This window comes from Littorina saxatilis, linkage group LG5 (genome assembly GCF_037325665.1).
Source record: "Littorina saxatilis isolate snail1 linkage group LG5, US_GU_Lsax_2.0, whole genome shotgun sequence".
NCBI classification, from domain to species: Eukaryota; Metazoa; Mollusca; class Gastropoda; order Littorinimorpha; family Littorinidae; genus Littorina; species Littorina saxatilis.
The window spans coordinates 34,246,908-34,271,720 of NC_090249.1; the positions used below are offsets into that span (position 1 = coordinate 34,246,908).

The following is a 24,813-nucleotide window of genomic DNA, read 5'->3' on the forward strand; positions in this document are numbered from 1 at the left end:
CCCACGGACCGTAGGGATACACTCTTTGCTCTGAGTCTCTTCGCCTCTGTCTTTCCATGTATGCCTAACTCGACCACTTGTCTTATGGTGGAGACAGCTGGAAGATCTCTGAATATAATTGAAGAGGAGTAGTCTTCCTTTTAGAAAATGTGTACTCTGCCTTGCAGATTACAAGTTTGTGCTGTCCGGGCTGGGTAAAGGGAGTGGAGGGGAAGGGGGGGGGGGGGGGAGTGGGTAAGAGAGGGGTAAGTGAGACGAAAGAAGAAACTGGACAGGGAAAAGTCACTGCCTGAAGCATTCAATAAAGCCAGAATAAAAGAAAGTACGACATGTAGGTTTTCAATTCATATTTTTGCAAAGTGTGTGTTTGTGGCTGCTTTCATGGGGTGCCTGTATCCTCAGGAATTTGAGGATTTTTTCTATCTCTCTTTTTCTGACACCGTTGATTTAACGTCATTTTTACAGGACAGTTTTGTTTTCCTTTCAGTTATACGTTGTAGTAGTTTGACCTTATTGTTTTAGTACAAGAAGAGCTCGTTCACCAGTAGCAAAGAATCACTCAGTCCGTCAGTGTGTCTGAGTGTGTGTGATGGGGCCGGGAGAGCCTCTCCCGTGACCGGCCACCTGCAATATACGGACAGGTTTGCACTGGCCCTAGGGTGTCCGTTTATGAGAGGGACTGCTGTAGCAGTAAAACTAGTGTGATACATAAGTAATCAATTTATCCACTTGACTATATTCACAACAGGGACTTATCACTCTTCTTTGCATGTTTTTATGCCTACGTATTTTCAAATACTCTGCAACACATGTAACCCAAATACAACATGTGCCCGTACACTACTGCTTCTTTTATGAAAACATTGCTTCGGCCATGTTGATTTTAATCAACCAATTTTCTTGGTGTATAGCTCATTTGACTTCTGTCGTGGTCAGTAATTATGTCAAAAGAAAAGCTGTACCCATTAAAGCAAGCGCGCTAGCAAACGCACACACTCACTGTGACACACACAACGGAAGCATAAGTACACATACGCACACAAACAAAAGCTCTTTCTCTCTCTCTCTCTCTCTCTCTCTCTCTCTCTCTCTCTCTCTCTCTCTCTCTCTCTCTCTCTCTCTCTCTCTCTCTCTCTCTCACACCAAAGAGGGTGCCTCTTTGCTAACACATAAAATCCCCCGCCACCCCACCCCCTCTCTCTCTCCCTCACACTCTCTTTTCCTCTATCCTTGTAAAATAAAGTTCCATCATCATCATCATCATCATCATCTCTCTCTCTCTCTCTCTCTCTCTCTCTCTCTCTCTCTCTCTCTCTCTCTCTCTCTCTCTCTCTCTCTCTCTCCCCTCCTACCTCTCTCTATATATCTCTCTTAAAGGAACGAACATCCTTACAGATAAAATGGAAAATCAACCCAACCTTTTCATAAGCTATTTTATATGTTTAAAAAATGGTTGTGTTGGTGTCTAACTATCTCACCAACCATTTTATTGCTGATGTCCATAACTTGACAATAATCTTAATCCCACATTCTCTGATCTCTTTGTCTTATTTAACAGTGACGGTATCGCACCAAGACACCCCACTGCACCATCAACAAACCCCGGGCACCAAGACGGCCGCCATGGGGGATGTGGGGGGTGCACGCCAGGGGAGCAAACCCCGCCCCCTGGGACAGGTGAAGACCGAAAGCCTGCATTTCAACTCGGGTAGCTCGGGTACCCGACCCGTGCCCTCGCCGCTCGTCTCCGCTTTCACAGACCTTCGGAGTGTCAATGGTGGCGAGGAAGGACTGAGAGCTTCTATTAAGTGAGTTTGTGGGTGTGTATGTGTGTGTGTGTGTGTGTGTGTGTGTGTGTGTATGTGTGTGTGTAGGTGTGTGTGTGTGTGTGTGTGTTGTGTGTGTGTGTGTGTGCGTGTGTGTGTGTGTGTGTGCGTGTGTGTGTGTGTGTGTGTAAGATTGTGATCGGTGTGTATGTTTCTCACTGGGAACTTGCATAAGATAACAATCTGAGAGATGCGCATGTCTGCAATGTCGAATGATGGTGTCGTGCTGCATTTAAAAAAACAATTTGAAAATTGACTCTTTAAGATGCTTTATTATTTTTCTCGGTGGTGGCTTTCTTTTCTCTCTCTCTCTCTCTCTCTCTCTCTCTCTCTCTCTCTCTCTCTCTCTCTCTCTCTCTCTCTCTCTCTCTCTCTCTCTCTCTCTCTCTCTCTCTCTCTCTCTCTCTCTCTCTCTCTCTCTGCTTGTGTCTGTCTGCCTGTCTCAATTTGTTGTTGTTGTTGTTGTTGTTGTTGTTGTTGTTGTTGTTGTTGTTGTTGTTGTATGTGTGGCTTTGTCATTACAATGGAAGCAATAATTCAGAAGATAGGATGTACCGGTAAAATTTAAAAAAGAACAAAACAACAATGGACACAACAACAAACAACAACAACGACACTACCACCGCCAAAGACGACACCTCCCCTACCAACAACACCACAACTGCCGCTTACACTTTTCTTTACGGTTCTTCATGCCAGAAAAAGAAACTAGAACACATTTCAACGGCATATTTGTAAACACGAACCGATTAGCAACGTGTTAAGTAACACTGTAGCAAATACCAGCGTCAGTGGCAACTAGAATTTGCAACGAAAACGATAAAAGTCTTACAGGTAATAGTGTTTACCTACGAATGTTTTGCGAGTGCGCAGTAGAGCGTGTTCTATGTATACGATTGTCGAACGCTGTTGGTCTTGCAAAGATGACAAGAAATGAACACCTTAGCCGTTGCATATACATATATCTATGCTAGTCCCGCCATAGCTTTTTGTGTTCTAGCAGACAATGAAGGTTGATGGTGCCGTGTTTCGTAGGCTGGAAGAGTTTATGTGAACTTTACAGTAGTCAGTTCTGTTACTGTTGTTATGGTGGCAGTGGTGGTTTATAGTTTTATTATTGCTGGGAGCTAGCTGTGCCATTTCTAAATCGCACTTTTTGCAGATTTTCATAAGCTTGAGTCTGAAGTTAGTATTACTTCCTTTTTTTCAAATCCAAGAAATTCAAACAGTGAGTTTGCGGGACAGACTTGCTCTCTTTTCCCTTGCGGCGTCGGCGTTAGAACAGACACCGACTGCGAACGATTTTTGTGTGTTTATTTATTTAATTTTTTTTATTTTTTTTTTTTTTTTGGGGGGGGGGGGGGGGAATCATATAGTTCTAAGGCAAGTACAGGGCTAGGTAACACGTGGGCCAATGTGTTTAAGCGTGTGTTCTGTTCACATTGCTGCCCAGTGATTAGAGGAGTTTCAGTGATCACTTGTATGCATTTCATACTCAAAAACAATACTAGGGGGGTTTTAAAACCCAGAACAAGCAAGGTTAGTGTATGTAAGTTAATGGAACGTTTAATTGTTGACAAAATAGGATAAAGCAAGTATATCGAACCAATGGTCTGTAAAAGGGACACACAGACCAAATATTACGAGGGGAATGCAGCAAATAAATAAAAGATGTACCAGCTAAATGTGAGTTGGATGTGATTTCTTCTTCTTCTTCTGCGTTCGTGGGCTGAAACTCCCACGTACACTCGTGTTTTTTGCACGAGTTGAATTTTACGTGTATGACCGTTTTTTTACCCCGCCATTTAGGCAGCCATACGCCGTTTTCGGAGGAAGCATGCTGGGTATTTTCGTGTTTCTATAACCCACCGAACTCTGACATGGATTACAGGATCTTTTTCGTGCGCACTTGGTCTAAGTTGTGCTTGCGTGTACACACGGGGGTGTTCGGACACCGAGGAGAGTCTGCACACAAAGTTGATTATGAGAAATAAATCTCTCGCCGAACGTGGGGACGAACTGACGCTGACAGCGGCCAACTGGATACAAATCCAGCGCGCTACCGACTGAGCTACATCCCCGCCCCGAATGTGATAAGATGGTCACTGTTTCTTTCAACTCTGACCATCTTACCAATCACTCATCATTATTTGTCTGTGTGTTCACTATAAAGACTATTGGGTCGATGTACTTGAGATTTTCTTGTTTTGTCAAACATTTCACGTTCCATTATACACTAACATTATTGTGTTTTTTATTCGGGACTTTGGCGTGTTATCAGTCTATCTGGTTTTGACTTTATGGAATGTTTGATTATGGGCAAAACAAAACTTTTTTTTTTTCCCCCCCGTGAAAAACTCTTACGCTTCAAGTCGTGTCGACGTTGCGTTTCATTCAAAGCTCCGTAATCATACCTGCCTGACGGCGTTGATCTCGTGTTAGTTCAGAGTAATAACAAGTGTGTCGGGGCATTGTTGGACTTGTGTTTACCCAAAGAAATACGGGTTGTATTGCGCCTTCCCGTGTGAATGGGGGAGTGTTGCATTACACTCGATGCTATTGAACTCGTGTGTATACGACGATAATGAAACGAGTGTCGGGTTGTTGACACTGAGCTGAGACGGGGTGTTTGAAGACAGGTAGGTACACTTCTGTACATGAGTACATGTATAATGAAAAGTGTTGTTGTCAGTTGGAGTGTGAATGTACATGTAGGTACAACTTCTGTACAAGTGTATAGTTAAAAGCGTTTTTGTCAGTATGAATGTGAATGTCCATGTAAATACAACTTCTGTACAAGTGTATAATTAAAGCTTGTGGAGGGAGACCTTGCCTTTTGCATAGGTTGTTTTGGATCGGGTTATACTGGCGAACAAAAAGGGAAGAAAATTAAAGGGGTGGAATAGTTATTAATCTTTTTCTGACAATTTGTCTGTGCAAGCCCATGTCTGCATCTAAGTGTCTGTCTGTCGTATATCTGCCTGTTTGCCTGTCTGTCTCAGTTTGTGCACGTGAGACTGTTTGTCGGAGAGAGAGAGAGAGAGAGAGAGAGAGAGAGAGAGAGAGAGAGAGAGAGAGAGAGAGAGAGAGAGAGAGAGAGAGAGAGAGAGAGAGAGAGAGAGAGAGAGAGAGAGAGAATACACGCACGCACACTGTACAGATATGAGAGAAGCGTGATGGAAAGAGAGAGAGAGAGAGAGAGAAAGAGAAAGAGAAAGAGAGAGAGAGACAGAGACAGACAGAGAGACAGAGAGAAAGAGAGAGAGAGAGAGAGAGAGAGAGAGAGAGAGAGAGAGAGTAGAGAGAGATAAGTATGACATACATAATATATCATACATACATCTATCTGTTTGTCTGTCTGCCTATCTCCGTCTGTCTGTCTGTCTGTCTACTTCATTTCGTCTTTTCTCTTCGAGTATCTATCAGTACATCCGTGTACCAGCTTATCTACCTTATTAAATCTAGACTGTCCCACAGCAGATATATTTTCTAAGAAGCTATTCTATAATTGAGTGCGTTCTCCTGAACGTTAATTTTTTAAGAACACTTTCAGTAATATGTATTCACAAGCGATATTTTATTTTTCGAGTTGTTCGCTTCGTAACGCAAGTTTACGTTTGAAACGCATGCTTGGCTGACAAGTTATTGTGATAGTCTAATATTAAAGCATATTAGTAATCGCGTTCGTCTGAACATGTCTTACAAAGTTTGTTGTAGTTAGGACGTTATACAGTACATTACATTAAAACATTAATTATCTAATCGCCAAACTGACTTGTTTCCCACTTGGTCTACATAAATAATGTAGATCAACTCTCTCTCTCTCTCTCCCTCTCTCTCTCTCTCTCTCTCTCTCTCTCTCTCTTAAATGAAGGCGTGCTCCTTCACAAAATACTTTCCGGCCGTGCACCACGAACTTTCGTTGCAAACTTTAAAGTCAAACCAAACCGAAAGTTTAACATCCCAATTCCAAGGATAGATCTCTTCAAATCAAGCTTAGCTTATTCTGGTAGCGTCCTGTGGAATTCTCTCCCGGAATTTGTGAGAGTCCCAATGAGTCTCAATACTTTCAAAAAACACCTTTCACTGTATTTAATGTTAAATTACGAAAAATCACAGTGATGGAAGACTTCGTGTAGTTATATTTTCATTTGTCCAAAGCATCAGTGTTCATTATATCCACACAAAAACACTCAAAGCTTTAATAACACATTTACTCATGCATGTGTGAATATGTGATTAGATTAGTCCCCTCTCTGGGCGAGGGCTCAGTGGTTAAAAAAAAGCTCGTTGTATTGCTTATGCCACAACCCTCGAAAAATAAAATTTGATTTGATTTGATTTGATCTCTCTCTCTCTCTCTCTCTCTCTCTCTCTCTCTCTCTCTCTCTCTCTCTCTCTCTCTCTCTCTCTCTCTCTCTCTCTCTCTCTCTCTCTCTCTTATGACTGAATAATGACAACTGTTAGCTCTATGGGCAGAAGTCCACTTTCCGCGGCTGTATAAATAATAAATGCATTTTGTAATGTACACTGAGACGCGTGTTCATAGACGGGGCTTCACATAAGTAGTTCTTGCTCGTTGCTGCGCGTAAAATTGCCGGTAATATTGGTCCGCGAATGCACTCTTCATATAACATGCGAAAACAATGTGCTTTTGGTATGAACGTTGATTGTAAAGAAAATATGAACAATACCGATCGTCTGTCTGTCTGTCTTCCCGTCTTTATGTAACTTTGGCTGCCGTGCGCGTGTCTCTATGAATGTCTCTTTGCCTGCCTGCATATCTACCGTGTCTGTGCGTAGTAGTGAATGTGTGTGTGTGTGTGTGTGTGTGTGTGTGTGTGTGTGTGTGTGTGTTTGTGCGTGTGTGTGTGCGTGTGTGTGTGTGTTTGTGCGTGTGTGTGTGTGTGTGTGTGTGTGTGCGTGCGTGCGTGTGTGTGTGTCTGCGTGTGTGTTTGTGTCTGCGTGTTTGTGTGTGTGTGTGCGTGCGTGCGTGCGTGTGTGCGTACGTGTTTGTGTGTGTTAGTGTGTGTGTGTGTGTGTACGGTGTGTGTGTGCGCCTCTGGCTGTCTTACTGTCCGTCTGCCTGTGTGTCTGCCTCTCTGTCTGTCTGTCTTTCTGACTGTCTGCTTATGTCCCTATCTGTCAGTTTATCTGCGTGTGTCTGTCTGCCGGCATGTATGAGTGAATCGCGAAATATGATGATTGTGATAGTAAAAAAGAATCTTGATCTCATAATATTTATTATATATTGTATTTGTAACGTTTTATTAACATAAGTTGACAGCACACTGAGTTAAGGTTCGTGGTAGTAGGTGTGCTCAGTTGTTATTAATATAAGGACGGATAGTCTCCACAATCTGCAAGAATGTTGCACTTTTAAATGTCGTCAACCTTTTCTCACATAGTGCATTTTTTTTTTTTTTTTTAGAGGTTACTTTACTGACCTACTAAAGTCAAACGAACAGAAAAGAATGTGAACGCAACACTGTTAAAAATCAACTCCTATTATCATCGAACTGGTCTTCGTAAGCGAAAGCGTCTCATCGGGACTATGGACTATGACAATGCATGCCGACATACGCTGTCAGCTGCAGTGGAACCACCCCTTCAAGACCTAAAATAAATCTGAGAAAATCAGGAGGGAGTCTTAAAATGGAGGTGAACTTAAAGAGGTTGTAAACAGACCATCGTTAAAAGCAAGGTCTTAAAATGGAGGTGAACTTATAGAGGTTGTAAACAGACCATCGTTAAAAGCAAGGTCTTAAAATGGAGGTGAACTTATAGAGGTTGTAAACAGACCATCGTTAAAAGCAAGGTCTTAAAATGGAGGTGAACTTATAGAGGTTGTAAACAGACCATCGTTAAAAGCAAGGTCTTAAAATGGAGGTGAACTTAAAGAGGTTGTAAACAGACCATCGTTAAAAGCAAGGTCTTAAAATGGAGGTGAACTTAAAGAGGTTGTAAACAGACCATCGTTAAAAGCAAGGTCTTAAAATGGAGGTGAACTTAAAGAGGTTGTAAACAGACCATCGTTAAAAGCAAGGTCTTAAAATGGAGGTGAACTTAAAGAGGTTGTAAACAGACCATCGTTAAAAGCAAGGTCTTAAAATGGAGGTGAACTTAAAGAGGTTATAAACGACCATTGTTAAAAGCAAGGTCTTAAAATGGAGGTGAACTTAAAAGAGGTTGTAAACAGACCATCGTTAAAAGCAAGGTCTTAAAATGGAGGTGAACTTAAAGAGGTTGTAAACAGACCATCGTTAAAAGCAAGGTCTTAAAATGGAGGTGAACTTAAAGAGGTTGTAAACAGACCATCGTTAAAAGCAAGGTCTTAAAATGGAGGTGAACTTAAAGAGGTTGTAAACAGACCATCGTTAAAAGCAAGGTCTTAAAATGGAGGTGAACTTAAAGAGGTTGTTAACAGACCATCGTTAAAAGCAAGGTCTTAAAATGGAGGTGAACTTAAAGAGGTTGTTAACAGACCATCGTTAAAAGCAAGGTCTTAAAATGGAGGTGAACTTAAAGAGGTTATAAACAGACCATCGTTAAAAGCAAGGTCTTAAAATGGAGGTGAACTTAAAGAGGTTATAAACAGACCATCGTTAAAAGCAAGGTCTTAAAATGGAGGTGAACTTAAAGAGGTTGTAAACAGACCATCGTTAAAAGCAAGGTCTTAAAATGGAGGTGAACTTATAGAGGTTGTAAACAGACCATCGTTAAAAGCAAGGTCTTAAAATGGAGGTGAACTTTAAGAGGTTGTAAACAGACCATCGTTAAAAGCAAGGTCTTAAAATGGAGGTGAACTTAAAGAGGTTGTAAACAGACCATCGTTAAAAGCAAGGTCTTAAAATAGAGGTGAACTTAAAGAGGTTGTAAACAGACCATCGTTAAAAGCAAGGTCTTAAAATGGAGGTGAACTTAAAGAGGTTGTAAACAGACCATCGTTAAAAGCAAGGTCTTAAAAGGATGGAGTCTTAAATCGTGGTGTCCTAAAAAAAAGGGGGGGAGGGTTCCACTGTAGTAGTGATTTAGTGAGGATCGTCACCTTTGCAAAGAAAGAAAGAAGCAGACAAGTTCTCTTTTATCACGCCTGTAAAGATTTTATTGAACACTAAGGCATTAGCGAATCGATTTGCCATTCAAGATATGGGATTTTTGCCTTTAAGGGGGGTTACTGGTATATATCCTGGCATAGGCCCATGGTCGAAAACAGCCTGGCGTTCAAAATGATCTTTTTGGTAAGGGGAAGATTTGAGGCACCGGAGAGAAAAGTTCTGAAAGTTTAAACCGTTTTTACACTCAGTCAAGTTTTGACTAAATGTTTTAACATAGAGGGGGAATCGAGACGAGGGTCGTGGTGTGTGTGTGTGTGTGTGTGTGTGTGTGTCTGTATGTGCGTGTGTGTGTGTGTGGAGCGATTCAGACCAAACTACTGGACCGATCTTTATGAAATTTGACATGAGAGTTCCTGGGAATGATATCCCCGGACATTTTTTTATTTTTTTCGATAAATACCTTTAATGACGTCATATCCGGCTTTTTGTAAAAGTTGAGGCGGCACTGTCACACCCTCATTTTTCAATCAAATTGATTGAAATTTTGGCCAAGCAATCTTCGACGAAGGCCGGACTTCGGTATTGCATTTCAGCTTGGTGGCTTAAAAATTAATTAATGACTTTGGTCATTAAAAATCTGAACATTGTTAAAAAAATAATTTGTTTTTAAAACGATCCAAATTTACGTTCATCTTATTCTGCATCATGTTCTGATTCAAAAAAACATATAAATGTGTTATATTCGGATTAAAAACAAGCTCTGAAAATTAAAAATATAAAAATTATTATTAAAATAAAATTTCCGAAATCGATTTAAAAACAATTTCATCTTATTCCTTGTGGGTTCCTGATTCCAAAAACATATAGATGTGATATGTTTGGATTAAAAACACGCTCAGAAAGTTAAAAAGAATAGAGATAAAGAAAAGCGTGCTATCCTTCTCAGCGCAACTACTACCCCGCTCTTCTTGTCAATTTCACTGCCTTTGCATCGAGCGGTGGACTGACGATGCTACGAGTATACGCTCTTGCTGTAAAAATGCAGTGAGTTCAGTTTCATTCTGTTAGTTCGACAGCTTGACTTAAAACCCATATCCTACCATGCACGCTTCACACGTGCATTAAAAAAGTTGAAGAATTTAGTGGCAATGAAAGCGAGATTACTTTTGATTTTGATGTGCCGCGATTGCTGATAGAGTTGTCTACCTTTTCAACACCCCTTCCCGCTTCCTGCTTGCAAAACTCACACGTGGAAACATCTTTTCTGCAGCAGACTCGAAAAAATGACTTCGAAATCTTCACGTCAATCTCAGTAAGTGCCATTTATTTACAAAAGCAGTTATTTTGCTAATGCTTGCACTTTTATTTGCATGGACATCTATGGAAAAACATGTTAGATTCGATTTGTGTGTAGGATGAAAGTTCCATGGAACTTTTGATCGAAGTAAAAGGTAACGTCTCTGCACGCTTCAAGCGTGCATGGTAGTGAAAGGCCCCTATATTTAGTGCTGGGCCACGTACGCTTCACGCGTGCATGGTAGCGAGAGACCCCTGGATGTTGTGTACTTACATACTCTATAAACATGCACATAGTAAAATGCTTTTGACTTTCAAATAAACATGCAGTGGCGGCTCCAGTGGTGCGGCGTAGGGGGCACTATTTCTTGTTCTTTTGATGATAATATTGTGTTCTTTTGATGCTATGTTCGTATTGTGTTCTTTTGACGCTATGTTCGTGTCTCTGCTCTCCCCTTGCAGACAACAACACACTGGACCCAAACGACAAGGTCAGCAAAGTCAGGGCATTCCTCTCGATGATCAACGAGAGGTGTCTGTTGTATTTCCCTGAGCAGCAACATCTCTCAATCGATGAGAGCATGGTCCCCTATTTCGGACACCACTCGACAAAACAATTCATCCGAGGGAAGCCAATTAGATTTGGTTTCAAACTGTGGACCCTCGCTGACCCGCTTGGGTACGTTGTTCAATTCGAACCGTACACTAGGGCTGGCGGTGGTCAACCATACGGTCGTCTTGGTCTCGGGGGAACGGTGGTCAAAGATCTGATTTCGGAGCTTCCACAACGCCCTTATCACCTGACGTTTGACAACTTCTTCACATCTCTTCCACTGCTGAGTGATCTTGCGGCTAACAGCATAGGGGCGACAGGAACAATCAGGAAGAACCGCATAGAACACCTGCCCAATGAGAGATGCCACCCGGTTCGCCAAAGAAGACCGTGGTACCCTTGACTTCCGTCATGACCGACGCAGCAACGTACTGGTTGTGGAATGGAACGACAACAGTGTAGTGACCGCGGCGAGCAACTGCGATCGTGTGATGCCGCTTGCGTGAGTTCGGCGCTGGTCAAGAGCACAACGTCAGTTTGTTCAGATACAGCAGCCAGATCTGATCAGAGTGTACAACGCAACCATGGGTGTAGTTGACAGGGCAGATCAAAATATCAATGCCTATCGCATCTCTTTGCGCACCAAAAAGTGGTGGTGGCCATATTTTGCACATGTGCTGGAACTCGTGATGCAGAATGCGTGGCTGTTGTTCCGGAGAACAGATGCACACACCGCCGAGCCTCTCGACTTGCTTGCCTTCCGGCGACGCATTGTGCAAGTCTACCTGATGCGGCATGGAGCCATTGCCAAGCCACGGCGTGCTGCTCGACTTGCTCTGCCTGCCGTCCACAGAGTGCCAGACGAAGTCAGGTTTGATGGCGTCGCCGTCGGTCATTTCGCTGGTCCATCGCAGACAACAAAGCGGTGCGCACTGTGCAAGAAGAACACCAAGAAACTCTGCCTGAAATGCACAGTTGGACTTCACAATCAGTGCTTCAATGCGTTTCACGGCATCCACTGAGATGACGCTCTGCTCAACTTGCCATGTCTACAGAGCTCAAAGTTGAAACTTATGAGTTTGAGGAACTATTTGTGAACTGTAGGTCTTGTCATCACTACTTTGTGTTTGTTCGTATCATTTGTTTGTGAAGTTTTGGAGATAAAAAAAAAACACGTACCAGGCCTCTTGATACCATGCACTCTCTGAGCGTGCATCATGAGAACACTTATACGTACCCGTTGGCTACCATGCACTCTTCAAGCGTGCGTCCTCAAAAACTCATAAGAAAAATAAAAGTTCAAATGTTATGATTATATTTGTGTTATAGAGTGTGTTTGTGATGGTAAAAAGCGAAAAAAAATCAAAATTATCTAAAAAAAAAATGTTGGTAGGATATGGGATAAATGTTGTTATTTCGCCTTGCGCGACTTGTTTTGTTTTTTTGTTGTCGTTCCTTGGTTTCTTTCAAAAGGTGTACGTGTGAGTGAAAATTTGACTATTTCATGTTTTTGGTCGCACATCGTGGCATAATAAGGTGATAACAAACCGTTAAGTCCGGTAATGATTATATAAATTAAAGCAAAACCCTCCTCAGTAAAATTAATACCGTGTCTGTACTTAGCTTCTGGTTTAGCGTTTTGAAGTTTTAAATCTTGTCTTCATCAGAAACTGCCTGTCGTTGTGCAAATTCATTGCCTTCCTTCCTTCAGTCTTTTTCGATCAAAGTTTTTTCCGGTCTTGTTTTTTAGGTTGCAGACGAGGTTTTATTGCAAACAGGTGAACTAAAACACGGTTTGAGTTCCTGGATCAAGACCACACTTCAGACTATGGACTGAAATGCTCTATCTGTGGGGCACCTGTGGTCTCAGATCTCTTCAAGACATTCGTGTGTTTCTTGGGGATTTGGACAGCAAGGCTTTCGCCTGAAGCCTTGGCTTTTTTCTGTTCACTTGTGTCAGCTACAGGCGTTATACTTGGGGGGCAAACTGTTACAGAGATACCACAAATGTGTCTTGATTTGTTGGCGTTGATGTGAATAATTCGCCTTCATGACTACTTCCGTAAAATGTGAGTGAGTGTTGTAATTGAGATATGGATTACTCTGTCGTACTCTATCTAGATAAGCAAATGAATAGATATACCATTCACTTGATAACATTTCATATATTTATGACAAAAGTTAGTCTTTTCTGCTGATATGCACTGTTACTGTACTAATGGACTACAGTTTTGTTAAATTATCCTGATGACATTGGAGATTTTGGCAGTCCGGCTGTGTCAGTCTGCAACGTAGGGGAGGTGTGTGCGTGTGTGTGTGTGTGTGAGAGAGAGAGAGAGAGAGAGAGAGAGAGAGAGAGAGAGAGAGAGAGAGAGAGAGAGAGAGAGAGAGAGAGATGATGTGTGGGTACAGGTGTGGGTGCGTGCGCGCGCGCATGCCATGCGTATGTGTGTTCAGTAGAGAGTGAGAGAGGGAGGGCGGATGTGTCGGTAAAGGTGTGTGTGCGTGCGTGCGTGCGCGCGTATATTTTGAGAACCCAGACAAAGGCGTATTGTTGTTGGAATCTCCAGAGTTAGAGCAGCATTTTCAGTTACAATCAAGGTTTAGCTTGTGTTGGTTAAAACACACTATCGATTAACGATCACTATTAGGCCTACCTCGTCAGTGTGATTGACCTGCATGTTAAAACGAATCAGAAATTTCTTTTTTTTCCGCCTGCTTAAAGGTCGGCGAATCATGATGTCGGCAACTCACATGCTGTGCTCTGTGTTTTAAACGTCCTATATATCCCTTCGCTTTTTTTCTAAAAGCTATATAATGGTGCAGGCTTTGCGAGGTTTCGGATACAAACACAGATTTATCCGTGTGGTGTGTACAGCGCACAGATCTCAGCTCTCTCTTTCTCTCTGCGTGCCCCCCACCCAAGAAAGAAGCAAATGAACTTAACGCGTTAATCCTTCTGTATTAGAGGTTTCGAGTTTTCGAGATCTCTGTCACTCTCCTTCTCTGTCTCTCCCCCCCCCCCCCCCTCTCTCTCTCTCTCTCTAAACAAAACAACAACAACAACAACAACAACAACAACAACAACAACAACAACAACAACAACAACAACAAGTTAATGTATCTTACTACCTAGTATGTTCCACAGTTATTTGCGAAAGTAACAGCAAAGGTTACATTCGTCTTTCTAACCCTCGTTTGTTGTTCGTCCTTCTAGTCTGTGCCTGAATGAAGTGTCTTTTGCAATAGTTCTCATCCTCCTTTCTGTCTATTTGTTCCAAGGTCTATGCTTGAGTTACGGGAAAGGTTATATTAGGCTTTCTAACCCTCGTTTGTTGTTCGTCCTCCGAGTCTGTGCCGGGATGAAGTGTCTTTTGTTATAGTGGTTCTCATCCTCCTTTCTGTCTGTTTGTTCCACAGGTCTATGCGTGAGCTACGGGAAAGCCTGCGACATGCGGCGCTGCTCAACATCGTGGCGGCCGCCAACAACGACCCTGCCTTCCGCGACCTCCCGCCCCATGACCCCCGCCCCCAGTTGCAGGGCGTCGCCCCATCTCATCTCGCCCCGCCCCACCATCAGCGGCGCAGGGTGACTTCGCCCCTCGCCCTCCAAGTCACCAGCAGTCGAGGTTCTCCCATTCCGCAGACTACGGAAAATGGAGGGCGCTCTGCTGGCAGCGGGACGTACCACATCCCCAGTCCATGTCCGGAGAGTGGAGGCTCCTCTCCGCAGACTCTGGTGGCCAACTTGCTGTCCCCGCGCATAAGAACCATCTCCATCCCACGCCCAGGAGCTCGGGCCAACGATCTGCCCGGGCCTTTCATCCACAGGTCCGCCACTCAGGCCAAGGAATGTCTCAGCAGAGTGGGAGAGCTGGTACGGTCTCGCACGGAAGGGGTGGAGTCTGCGACCACCCACGACGTGGCAGCGCTGAAAATGACAGTGTCAGGCGGTGGGTTGCAGCTCGTTCAAGGCCACGCTTTAATTGACACGGCGCGAAGCCACGGGAACGCTACTCAGACTTTTAGAAACGCTTCTGCTGCGAAAACTTTCAGCGCCATGTCCCGAGACACCACCGTGTCAAGGAATTCAGGTCCGCCCCCCAGCGCCTCACACGGCAGTGAAAGTAGCAGAACTACTACATCAGATCTTCGCACAAGGAAGGGCGGAGCTAAGAGTAGTAATGGGGAGGAGACACGAGCGAGCAGCGGTCAGCAGATGATATCGGTCCGACGCCATCTGACGGCTGGCAAGAAACTAGAACTGGTCAAGCGGCTGACGGAGATGGCCAAATGCGAGGCAGTGGACATGAATGACCCTCTTGCTAGCGAGGACGAAGGAGTGGATGGCGGTGTTGATGATTGTGTTGGTGGTGGTGGAGCGCCATCGACCTTCATGCCGCCTATGATCATCATGTCCCAGCAACGATACGACAAGAGCCAGCAGAATTTTTCTTCGTCTTCCCTCGCTGCTGAATCTGTCGGCTTCTCACAAAACACTATGGTAGACTCAGAACTCCCTGGAGCCACTAGAAATTCCCCCACCACTACCACTACCACCACTAACTTAACCATGTACCGCGCTAAGTCTCTCTCCTCCCTCATGGCTTCCAACAACTACAACTACATGAGCAACTCGCGCAACAAGGCTTCAAGCCATAACCCAGACACTCATCCCACTGCCCAGAACACTCTGGAAAGAACTGTAAGCGGGTCTATGCCAGATCTGATGGAAGGTTTAGAGGCTTCAGAGCGCAAGCAACACTATACGCTAGAGCGGAACGACTCCGGAGACAGAATAGGACTGGATGATTCTCTCTTCACGGACGGCATCGTCGGGAAAACGATCCGCAAGAAAGGGGAGGCAGAAGGAGAAGGAGGGATGGGCCTCGTGGAGTCCCGCCCCCTACTCCCAGCCACGCCCTCCATCCGCTCTCAGCGCGGGACTCGACCCTCTGGGCGACGCTCTTCTCTAGGACCGCTGGACCCAGCAACCCCTGCAGGTCCCAAGCTCACCTCCACTACCACCTACGTTCTCAACCTCGCCCCGAGCTCCAACCCCGCCACCAAAGGTTCTAAACCCGCCTCAGACATTCCCACGGGCACCATGCCCCTTGACTACATCTCTTCTTACACTCCAACGCTCCCTACTCTTACCATCACTGGACTTCAAAGAGAGAAAACTGTAACGGGGGGCGAGCCTGCGTCCACTTCCCGCGCCGCCCGAGAGCTACGACCCGCGAATAAGAACAGCGTGTCGAGCAGCATGGAGCTATTCCAGCAGTTGGACGATCAGTGCGAGAAGCTTCAACGGCAGCTGAACATCAGCGTCAACGTTCCCACTCGTCGTTCTCACACCTGGCAGGTAGGTGCTGTGCGTGGGGAGGGGTGAGGTGTGGATGTGCATGAGTGTCTGACAGTGTTTGTATCGATGCGTGAGAGTGAGGAATTTTGTAAAGAGGATTGCATCTTTCTTTCTTTATTTGGTGTTTAACGTCGTTTTCAACCACGAAGGTTATATCGCGACGGGGAAAGGGGGAAGATGGGATAGAGCCACTTGTCAATTGTTTCTTGTTCACAAAAGCACTAATCACAAATTTGCTCCAGGGGCTTGCAACGTAGTACAATATATTACCTTACTGGGAGAATGCAAGTTTCCAGTACAAAGGACTTAATATTTCTTACATACTGCTTGACTAAAATCTTTACAAAAATTGACTATATTCTACACAAGAAACACTTAACAAGGGTAAAAGGAGAAACAGAATCCGTGTGTCGCCTCTTACGACATGCTGGGGAGCATCGGGTAAATTCTTCCCCCTAACCCGCGGGGGTAGAGGATTGCATCTGTGGAAAGAGATTAAGAGAGACCGACCAGTCCTTGATTGTAAAACATGTATTCTGGTATACCTCTCCATTTTTGCCAATAATGATGGTGTGTTAGACGTTTTTGCTCTGCTGTTTTGTTCACGAAACACGCCAAGACAGAGACAAAACGCTCTCGAGCTTCCCAGCCAGCAAGACATTAGCGGCCGATAATCGGCCGAACACCCTTCAAAAAGTCGGGCCGGTGACGTCAAAACATACGACGCGGGTGTTGGCCCGACTAACTTTTGCAAAGAGGCAACGATGCGGCCGATAGGCGGCCGAACACCTGCACTATGGCGGCACGCATCCGGTCCGATGTTAATCGGCCCGATGACTTGTTTGACCTGCGGTCCGACACCTTATGCCGACATCGGGAAGATATCGATTTCAGCGGGAAGACATCGGGACGATGTCGGCATAAGGTGTCGGGCCGCAGGTCCAACAAGCCATCGGGCCGATTAACATCGGACCGGATGCGTGCCGCCATAGTACAGGTGTTCGGCCGTTTATGTTAGCTAAAACGGGAGATTTGGCCAAACTTCTGCCACAAAAAGATTTGGCCAAAAAAAGATTTGGCCAAACAAAAAAGATTTGGCCAAATCTTCACTTTTTGGCCAAATCTTTTTTGTTTGGCCAAATCTTTTTTTGGCAAAATCTTTTGTATTTGCTGGCGCTGGTGGACAATATTCACTTTTTTGGCCAAATCTCTTTTTGGCCAAAACTTTGCTTTTTTGGCCAAAACTTTGCTTTTTTGGCCAATACCGCCAGTTTTGGCCAAAAAAGTGTGTTTTTGGCAAAATAAGTGAATATTGTCCACCAGCGCCAAGCAGCTTGGCGCTGGTGAACAATATTCACTTTTTTGGCCAAAAACGCACTTTTTTGGCCAAAACTGGCGGTTTTGGCCAAAACTGGCGTTTTTGGCCGAAACTATACTTTTTTGGCCAAAACTTTGCTTTTTTGGCCAATACCGCCAGTTTTGGCCAAAAAAGTGTGTTTTTGGCAAAAAAAGTGAATATTGTCCACCAGCGCCAAGCAGCTTGGCGCTGGTGGACAATATTCACTATTTTGGCCAAAAACACACTTTTTTTGCCAAAACTGGTGGTTTTGGCCAAAACTGGCGTTTTTGGCCAAAACTGGCGTTTTTGGCCAAAACTATACTTTTTTGGCCAAAACTTTGCTTTTTTGGCCAAAACCGCCAGTTTTGGCCAAAAAAGTGTGTTTTGGCCAAAAAAAGTGAATATTGTCCACCAGCGCCAAGCTGCTTGGCGCTGGTGAACAATATTCACTTTTTTGGCCAAAAACGCACTTTTTTGGCCAAAACTGGCGTTTTTGGCCAAAACTATACTTTTTTGGCCAAAACTTTGCTTTTTTGGCCAAAACTGGTGGTTTTGGCCAAAACTGGCGGTTTTGGCCAAAACTGGCGGTTTTGGCCAAAACTATACTTTTTTGGCCAAAACTTTGCTTTTTTGGCCAAAAACGCCAGTTTTGGCCAAAAAAGTGTGTTTTGGGCAAAAAAAGTGAATATTGTCCACCAGCGCCAAGCAGCTTGGCGCTGGTGGACAATTTTCACTTTTTTGGCCAAAACTATAATTTTTTGGCCAAAACTGGCGGTTTTGGCCAAAACTGGCGTTTTTGGCCAAAACTGGCGTTTTTGGCCAAAACTGGCGTTTTTGGCCAAAACTGGCGTTTTTGGCCAAAACTGGCGTTTTTGGCCAAAAGTATACTTTTTTGGCCAAAACTTTGCTTTTTTGGCCAAAACTGGCGTTTTTGGCCAAAAAAATGAATATTGTCTATCAGCGCCAAGGGGTACTCAAAGATTTGGCCAAAAAATGAAGTTTTGGCCAAAACTATTTTTTGGCCAAAACTTTCAATGCAAAAGTTTTGGCCAAAAAAAGATTTGGCCAAAAAAAGATTTGGCCAAATCTAAAACATTTGGCCAAAAAAGTGAAGATTTGGCCAAATGTTTTAGATTTGGCCAAATATTTTTTTGGCCAAAACTTTGCACTTAAAAGTTTTGGCCAAAACATGTTTTTGGCCAAAAACACACTTTTTGGCCAATAATGTACGTTTTTGGCCAAAAAAGTGTGTTTTTGGCCAAAAAAGTGAATATTGTCCACCAGCGCCAAGCATATACATCAGTATGCACACCCCCCCCCCCAAGTGTAACAGTACAAAACACACCTACAGCTACAGATTCAGCAGTATGTACAACCCCCTCCCCCCCCCCCCCCCCAGTGTCACTGTGCAGAACACACATACAGCTACAGATTCAGCAGTTAGTATGTACACCCCCCCCCCCCCAAGTGTGTAACAGTGCAAAACACACCACCAGCTACAGATAGATCAGTATGTACACCCCCCCCCCCCCCACACCCCAAGTGTTACAATGCAATACACGTCACACCTACAGCTACAGATACATCAGTATGTACACCCCCCCCCCCCCCAAGTGTAACAGTGCAAACCACACTTACAGCTACAGATTCAGCAGTATGTACTCCACCACCCCCCCCCCCCCCCCCCAGTGTAACAGTGCAAAAATCACCAACAACTACTGCAGTATGTACCCCCCCTCCCCCTACAGCTACAGAAGTATGTTACCCCCCCCCCCCCTGTAACAGGACAATACACACCTACATCTACAGCAGTATGTACACACACCCCCCCCCCCCCCCCACTGTAACAAGACAAAACACACCTACATCTATATTTACAGCAGTGTGTACAACACCCCCCTCCCCCACTGTAACAGGACAAAACACACCTACATCTACATATACAGAATAAGATACAGCTGTATGTACTCCCCCCCCCCCCCCCTCACTGTAACAGCAAAACTAACATTGAGAGCCAAAAAAAACCGAAATCACTTACTCGCTCCATCCGTCGGTTGTCCTCGAGTTGACGTCTGAATCTGATTGTCATTGCCAAGAGCCTGACTCACTGGCTACACAACTATTCTCACCGCCACCACGTGGCACTGGGACCAGCACTCAGATTGAGATCCCGAGGCGACATTCGTCTCGGATAACATATCATCAATGTGCTGTCCAACATTCCCAAAAATGTCTCTTCTTTCGATATTAACTTGAACTAAGAAAACAAATAAAATTCGCTCACGCGGGAAAGCAGCAGCCATTTGCACACTCAATCTTGTTTACCGTAAGGAAAGCTATTTGAATATTTCAAGTAAATGATGGCGTATTTTTAAAATGTAAAACTCATGATTTGAGAACATGCTGTATTTGATTGCAAATATGCAAATAAAACTTACAATTAATTATCCTACTCCTATGTGAAAAAGTCAACAAATATGAATAATTTAGTTTCGCATTTGCATGGTCAGTCTCATAATGTCACGCCGTTGCTGGACCGACGCTTGAACAGGGGACGTAACAAATGTTAAAATAATGATCATCAATTTGTTATCTCCCGTAACTCTGCATAATTTTATCGACAGCAACATTGCGTCGGGCCGATGTCGGGGTTTATTACGTACATTTATACACAGTCAAACGGTATCGGCGCGACAACGGACGACGACACACGACATATGACGACGTCACCCGACTGAAATCGTCAGTCGGCCGACGAAAGCTTGCTAGCTGGGTTACTCGCTCACTAACGCAGCCTAACAAGTCCACATTCACACACAAGTCATTGATCATCTTTCTCTCCCACCTTTTTTTGTCATTTTTCATTCAATGAAAATTAATTAATCCTTCTATTCTTCAGCACGGCACACCGCCGGCCACGCCAATTAACCGAACGGACGTCAGCGCCCATCTACAGTGCGTTTCGCTGGGAGACGGAGGGCGGGAGACTGGGAACACAACGCCCTCTTCCCCCTCCTCATCCTCCCTCCTCCGTCGGCCCCAGTACCTCCGGAACAACACCGTGGCTACCGCTCTGAGTGACGTGGACGAACACAGCCACGTTGGGACGGCCGGCGGCGGCGGCTTCACGGACAGAACTCTGCTGTCGGACTGGCGTCACCACGCAGATCACCAGGTCAACGGGCTGGAAAGGAACTACACCCACAGGACCTTAGAGTCTGAAAACACCGACAACGGGTTCGCAAGCTACGGTCTCAACGTGGTTCCGCTTCCGGACACGGCGGAAGTGGAGGCGTCCAGGAGGATGCTGATGTCATCGGACAATGACGTCATCGGCAGACCTGGAGTTGGTGCTCCTCCCTCTTTCTCAGACCCTTCACCGGACTCCACCTCGGGCGCCCTCGCCGACCCGGTGTCCAAGTTCAAGGGCGTTAAAGAGCCGCGGTACCAAGGGTCCTCCTCGCGAGTACCCGAGGGTGAAGTCCGGTCCCAGTTCCACTACGTCCACCCCAGCCACATGGCTGAGTCTGAAGAAGCCCGGGAGATGAAGTACCGGGTGCTGAAGGCTTTGGATCAGGACGTCTACTACGACTTCCAGCATCGTAAATACCGCAACACTCCTGCTGCTGCTACTGCTCCTGCACCTGCTGCCACGTCCGCGTCCAGGTGCAGTAAGGAGGAGGACCGGCCCAGGGTGCATTTCTTCAAGGTCAAGGTTGAAGGGAGTCATGAGTAGCAGAGCCCGTTGGCCCAAGCGTGCATGTTAAAGGTCCTTGTCTACATTTTTATACCGAAATCGCCATTTGACCATTAAAATGCAGAGTCTATTATCTACAATATCAACAATACACCCCCTTTCGATCAGAAAAGACGAAGCCAGTGTAGCCGTTTGAAAATTCATTGTGGTATTCCAGCGTAGTACTCATAGTAGGATATCCTTATTTGGAAAATGCCAAGCGCAAAACTCCTCTCAAATCCCGTGCATTTCGTGCGTTTAAAAAAAAGCGTGGACAGCGCTCCAGTGTCAAACTGTTGCTGCACTTGTTTGGGCGTGGCTATAAGCATAATGACATGAATTTGATTGGTCAGTATTTTTAGGCAAAGCACATGTTCTCAGCAAACAGAAAACAAAATATTGGAAGCGTGAGTCACGCTACCCAAAAAATAAAATCTTTTTTTACATACATTTTTTTTTCTATAACCTTTTTGCCCATGGTTCATTCATCATCTGACATAACTTTTTAGCGAAATCTAACCATAAGATTATTGAAAAAAAAGCAAAAATGTAGACGACCACGGCGGGTCAGAGTTGACGGGGGTCATACGTAGCAGTGAGATGACGTCTGCGGGCAAAATAGTGCATCTCTTCTGCGAGGTCAGCGACAGTGACTGTCATAGCAGTGCAGTGAGCGAGGTTGGATTTTGTTTGTTTGTTTATTTGTTGCTTAACGTCCAGCCGACTACGCAGAGCCATATCAGGACGAGGAAGGGGGGGATGAAGGGGGCCACTTGTCAAGCGATTCCTGTTTACAAATGCACTAACCCATTACTTGTGTCCCAGCAGGCTTTAGTAAAACTAAATTAATACCTACTGGAAGATTACCAGTTTCCAGTATGTTAAAATAGGCTTAACCTATCTACTGCTGGACTTACATCAGAACACTAACAGATTAAACTATACATGAATCGCGAGACAAGCGGCAAGAGAAGAGAATTTTGGAAAAAATACAGGTGAATGAGCAAGAAGGCAGAAAAAAGAAAAGAATTCATGAAGAAAAAGAGAGCATGACAGGAAAGAAGAACCAAAAATCTACCTAACAGCAAACTAGAAAGCTCCTGCGGTTCCAAAAACAGGAGGGGCTTTTAATTTCATAACCGCAGTGCCCCACTGCGGGAGAGGTTGGACCAAGATGGGGGAGTGGGAGGGGGGAGGGGGGGGGTGGGGTGGGGCTTATCTACAAAGTTCGACGATATTTATGGTTCACATTTCCAAGAGAAATTAGTCAGAAATCACTAACAAACCCACACAAAATTTAAAAATTAAAAAAAAATTAAAATACAAGACCAGATGAAGAGTTAACTAGAATGAACTATCCCCAGGTCATGGTCGAGACATAACTCAAGGTTGAGATTTCTGAAAGAAATAGAACGAAGAAGAACAAGACCAAAGCTAAAGGTCGACAGTGTACACATTTGGCATTTTTTTGTGCAAGAAATAAATACAAAGAAAGGGGGGGGGGGGGGGGGGGGGGGGCAAGGAGCATGAATACATTTCTCCAAGTTCAAGGTTGGAGTGAAAATGACGCAGAGCGGATGAGAAAGTTTTGTCCCTTGAGACTTTTCTGACATTTAGCTAGTTGTTGGGACTTGCACGAGTGTCGATCCACGTCATGTTGCAATGCTGACGAGAGCTTTTTACTGAGCCGAATAGAATATTAACTGTGAGATTTGTTTCAGTAAGAACTGCTAGCACGCGGACTTCAATCAAAACTATAACACATAAAAGTTTGCACATAAAGCATTTATGTTGAAGATAAAACAAACTGTGAAAGTACTGTAGCAGCTGTAATATTGTGTGTAATATGCGAGCTTTGTTTTTGTGAGATACATTAAGCGTCTGTTACGGCTGTTCTTTAACCACAGAGTTTCTGTGCAGGACCAAAAGATGGCAATCAACACAGGATTTAATCCTGTCGGATTTGTGAGAAACAATGCTTTGCTTTCGAAAGAACTGTTCCTCTTACTGACTTTTACAACGTTTAAAATCCCCGCGTCAACCATTCACGACGCAGGGGCGAATTCTACGGTTAAGATATGTACAGTGACAAAATCTCACACGTGTAGACTGATGTCTTTACTATTAACAAACACCAAATGTTCGAAAGAATAATGCTTTGACAGAAATAATGTGTGTGTGTGTGTGTGTGTGTGTGTGTGTGTGTGTGTGTGTGTGTGTGTGTGTGTGTGTGTGTGTGTGTGTGTGTATGTTTACCCAACGGAACATAGGTTGTGACTAATGTACCTGATACAAATAATACATTATTGTAAATAGAGATCATAATTGAAGTGAACGTATAGTACAATAAATCATACATGAATGAGACCGGGCGTTTGCATACCTGTAAGTTACTCGTGTGCGTATGCGCGCGTGTCTGTGTACTTGTTATTTATCTTCTTAGTCTTAGGCCCTTTGCTCCCAGCGGAGCATAGGCCATTGACGACATTTCTCCATCGCACCCTGTTCTGGGCTGTTCTCTCCGCTTCTGCCCAGCTGTTGCCTTGCCTCTTCAGTTCTGCCTCTGTGTCCCGCCTCCAGCTGTTTCTTGGCCTCCCTCTCTTTCTTTTCCCCTGTGGATTCCAAGTGAGAGCCTGGCGGGTGATGCTGGATGTTGGTTTCCTAAGGGTGTGTCCAATCCAGCCCCATTTTCTCCTCAGAATCTGGCTGTTAACGGGCTCTTGGCCCGCCCTTTGCCACAGCTCTTCGTTGCAGATCTTGTCTGTCCATCTGATCTTGAAGATGCGCCTCAGACAGGTGTTAATGAAAGTCTGAATCTTCTGCTGTGTCACCTTGGTCATTCTCCATGTCTCAGAGCCGTAGAGTAGAACCGATTTGACATTGGAGTTGAAGATGCGCAGCTTGGTGGTTATGCTGATCTCTCTAGAGGCCCAGATGTTCTTCAACACGATGTAGGCTGCTCGTGCCTTCCCAGTCCTGGCGGCGACGTCTCTGTCAGTGCCCCCTTGCCTATCGATCACACTTCCCAGGTATACAAAAGATTCGACCTCTCGGATTGGCTCTCCGCCTACTGTAACTGGCGTGTTGGCAGTGGTGTTGATCTTCAGGAGTTCTGTTTTCCTCTTGTTGAGCATGAGCCCTGTCGTGGCTGATGTTGCTGCCAGGCGTGTGGTCTTGTCTTGCATCTGGTTGAAGTTGTGCGAGAGGAGTGGCAGGTTGTCAGCGAAGTCGAGGTCGTCCAGCTGTGTCCAGAGTGTCCACTGTATACCGTTGTTCCTGCCTGCTGTGGTGGTCTTCATGATCCAGTCAATGACCAGGAGGAAAGGCGACAGTAGACAACCCTGGCGGACTCCAGTTCTAACATCGAAACTGTCCGACAACTGGCCCGCGTGCGCTACCCTACAGTTCATGTCTTGGTAGGTATGCTGAACTAGTGAGATGAGATTATCGGGCACTCCGTAGTGCCTTAGCAGCTTCCACAGCGTATCTCTGTCCACGCTGTCAAAAGCCTTCTCATAGTCAATGAAGTTAATGTAGAGGGGAGGGTTCCACTCCAGTGACTGCTCTACAATGATGCGCAGACTGGCAATCTGATCCGCACAGGATCTATTCCTGCGGAAACCTGCCTGCTGGTCTCGGA

The 24,813-nt window shown here is 44.8% G+C and overlaps 2 protein-coding genes across 5 annotated transcripts in view; one reads left to right on the plus strand and one right to left on the minus strand.

Moving 5' to 3' along the window:
• The window catches only part of LOC138966948 (uncharacterized), a 136,268-nt gene that overhangs the window by 2,178 nt on the left and 109,277 nt on the right, over nt 1–24,813 (plus strand). Inside the window, exons 1-4 of one of the 4 annotated variants that reach the window (XR_011455797.1) lie at nt 1,600–1,808; nt 14,154–16,098; nt 20,337–21,851; nt 22,337–22,385. Coding sequence is in view for 1 of the 4 variants with exons in the window: in XM_070339358.1 (XP_070195459.1) it covers nt 1,624–1,808; nt 14,154–16,098; nt 20,337–21,173 (2,967 nt within the window). In the remaining 3 variants the exon portion in view is untranslated. Of the gene's footprint in view, nt 1–1,599; nt 1,809–14,153; nt 16,099–20,336; nt 22,386–24,813 lie in introns of those variants that run through there. The other 3 variants (XR_011455796.1, XM_070339358.1, XR_011455798.1) reach the window with 3 other exon arrangements.
• LOC138966952 (mpv17-like protein 2) overlaps nt 16,520–24,813 on the minus strand; it is a gene marked incomplete in the record, with an annotated part of 17,680 nt that continues 9,386 nt past the window's right edge. Inside the window, 1 exon segment of the mRNA XM_070339363.1 lies at nt 16,520–16,567.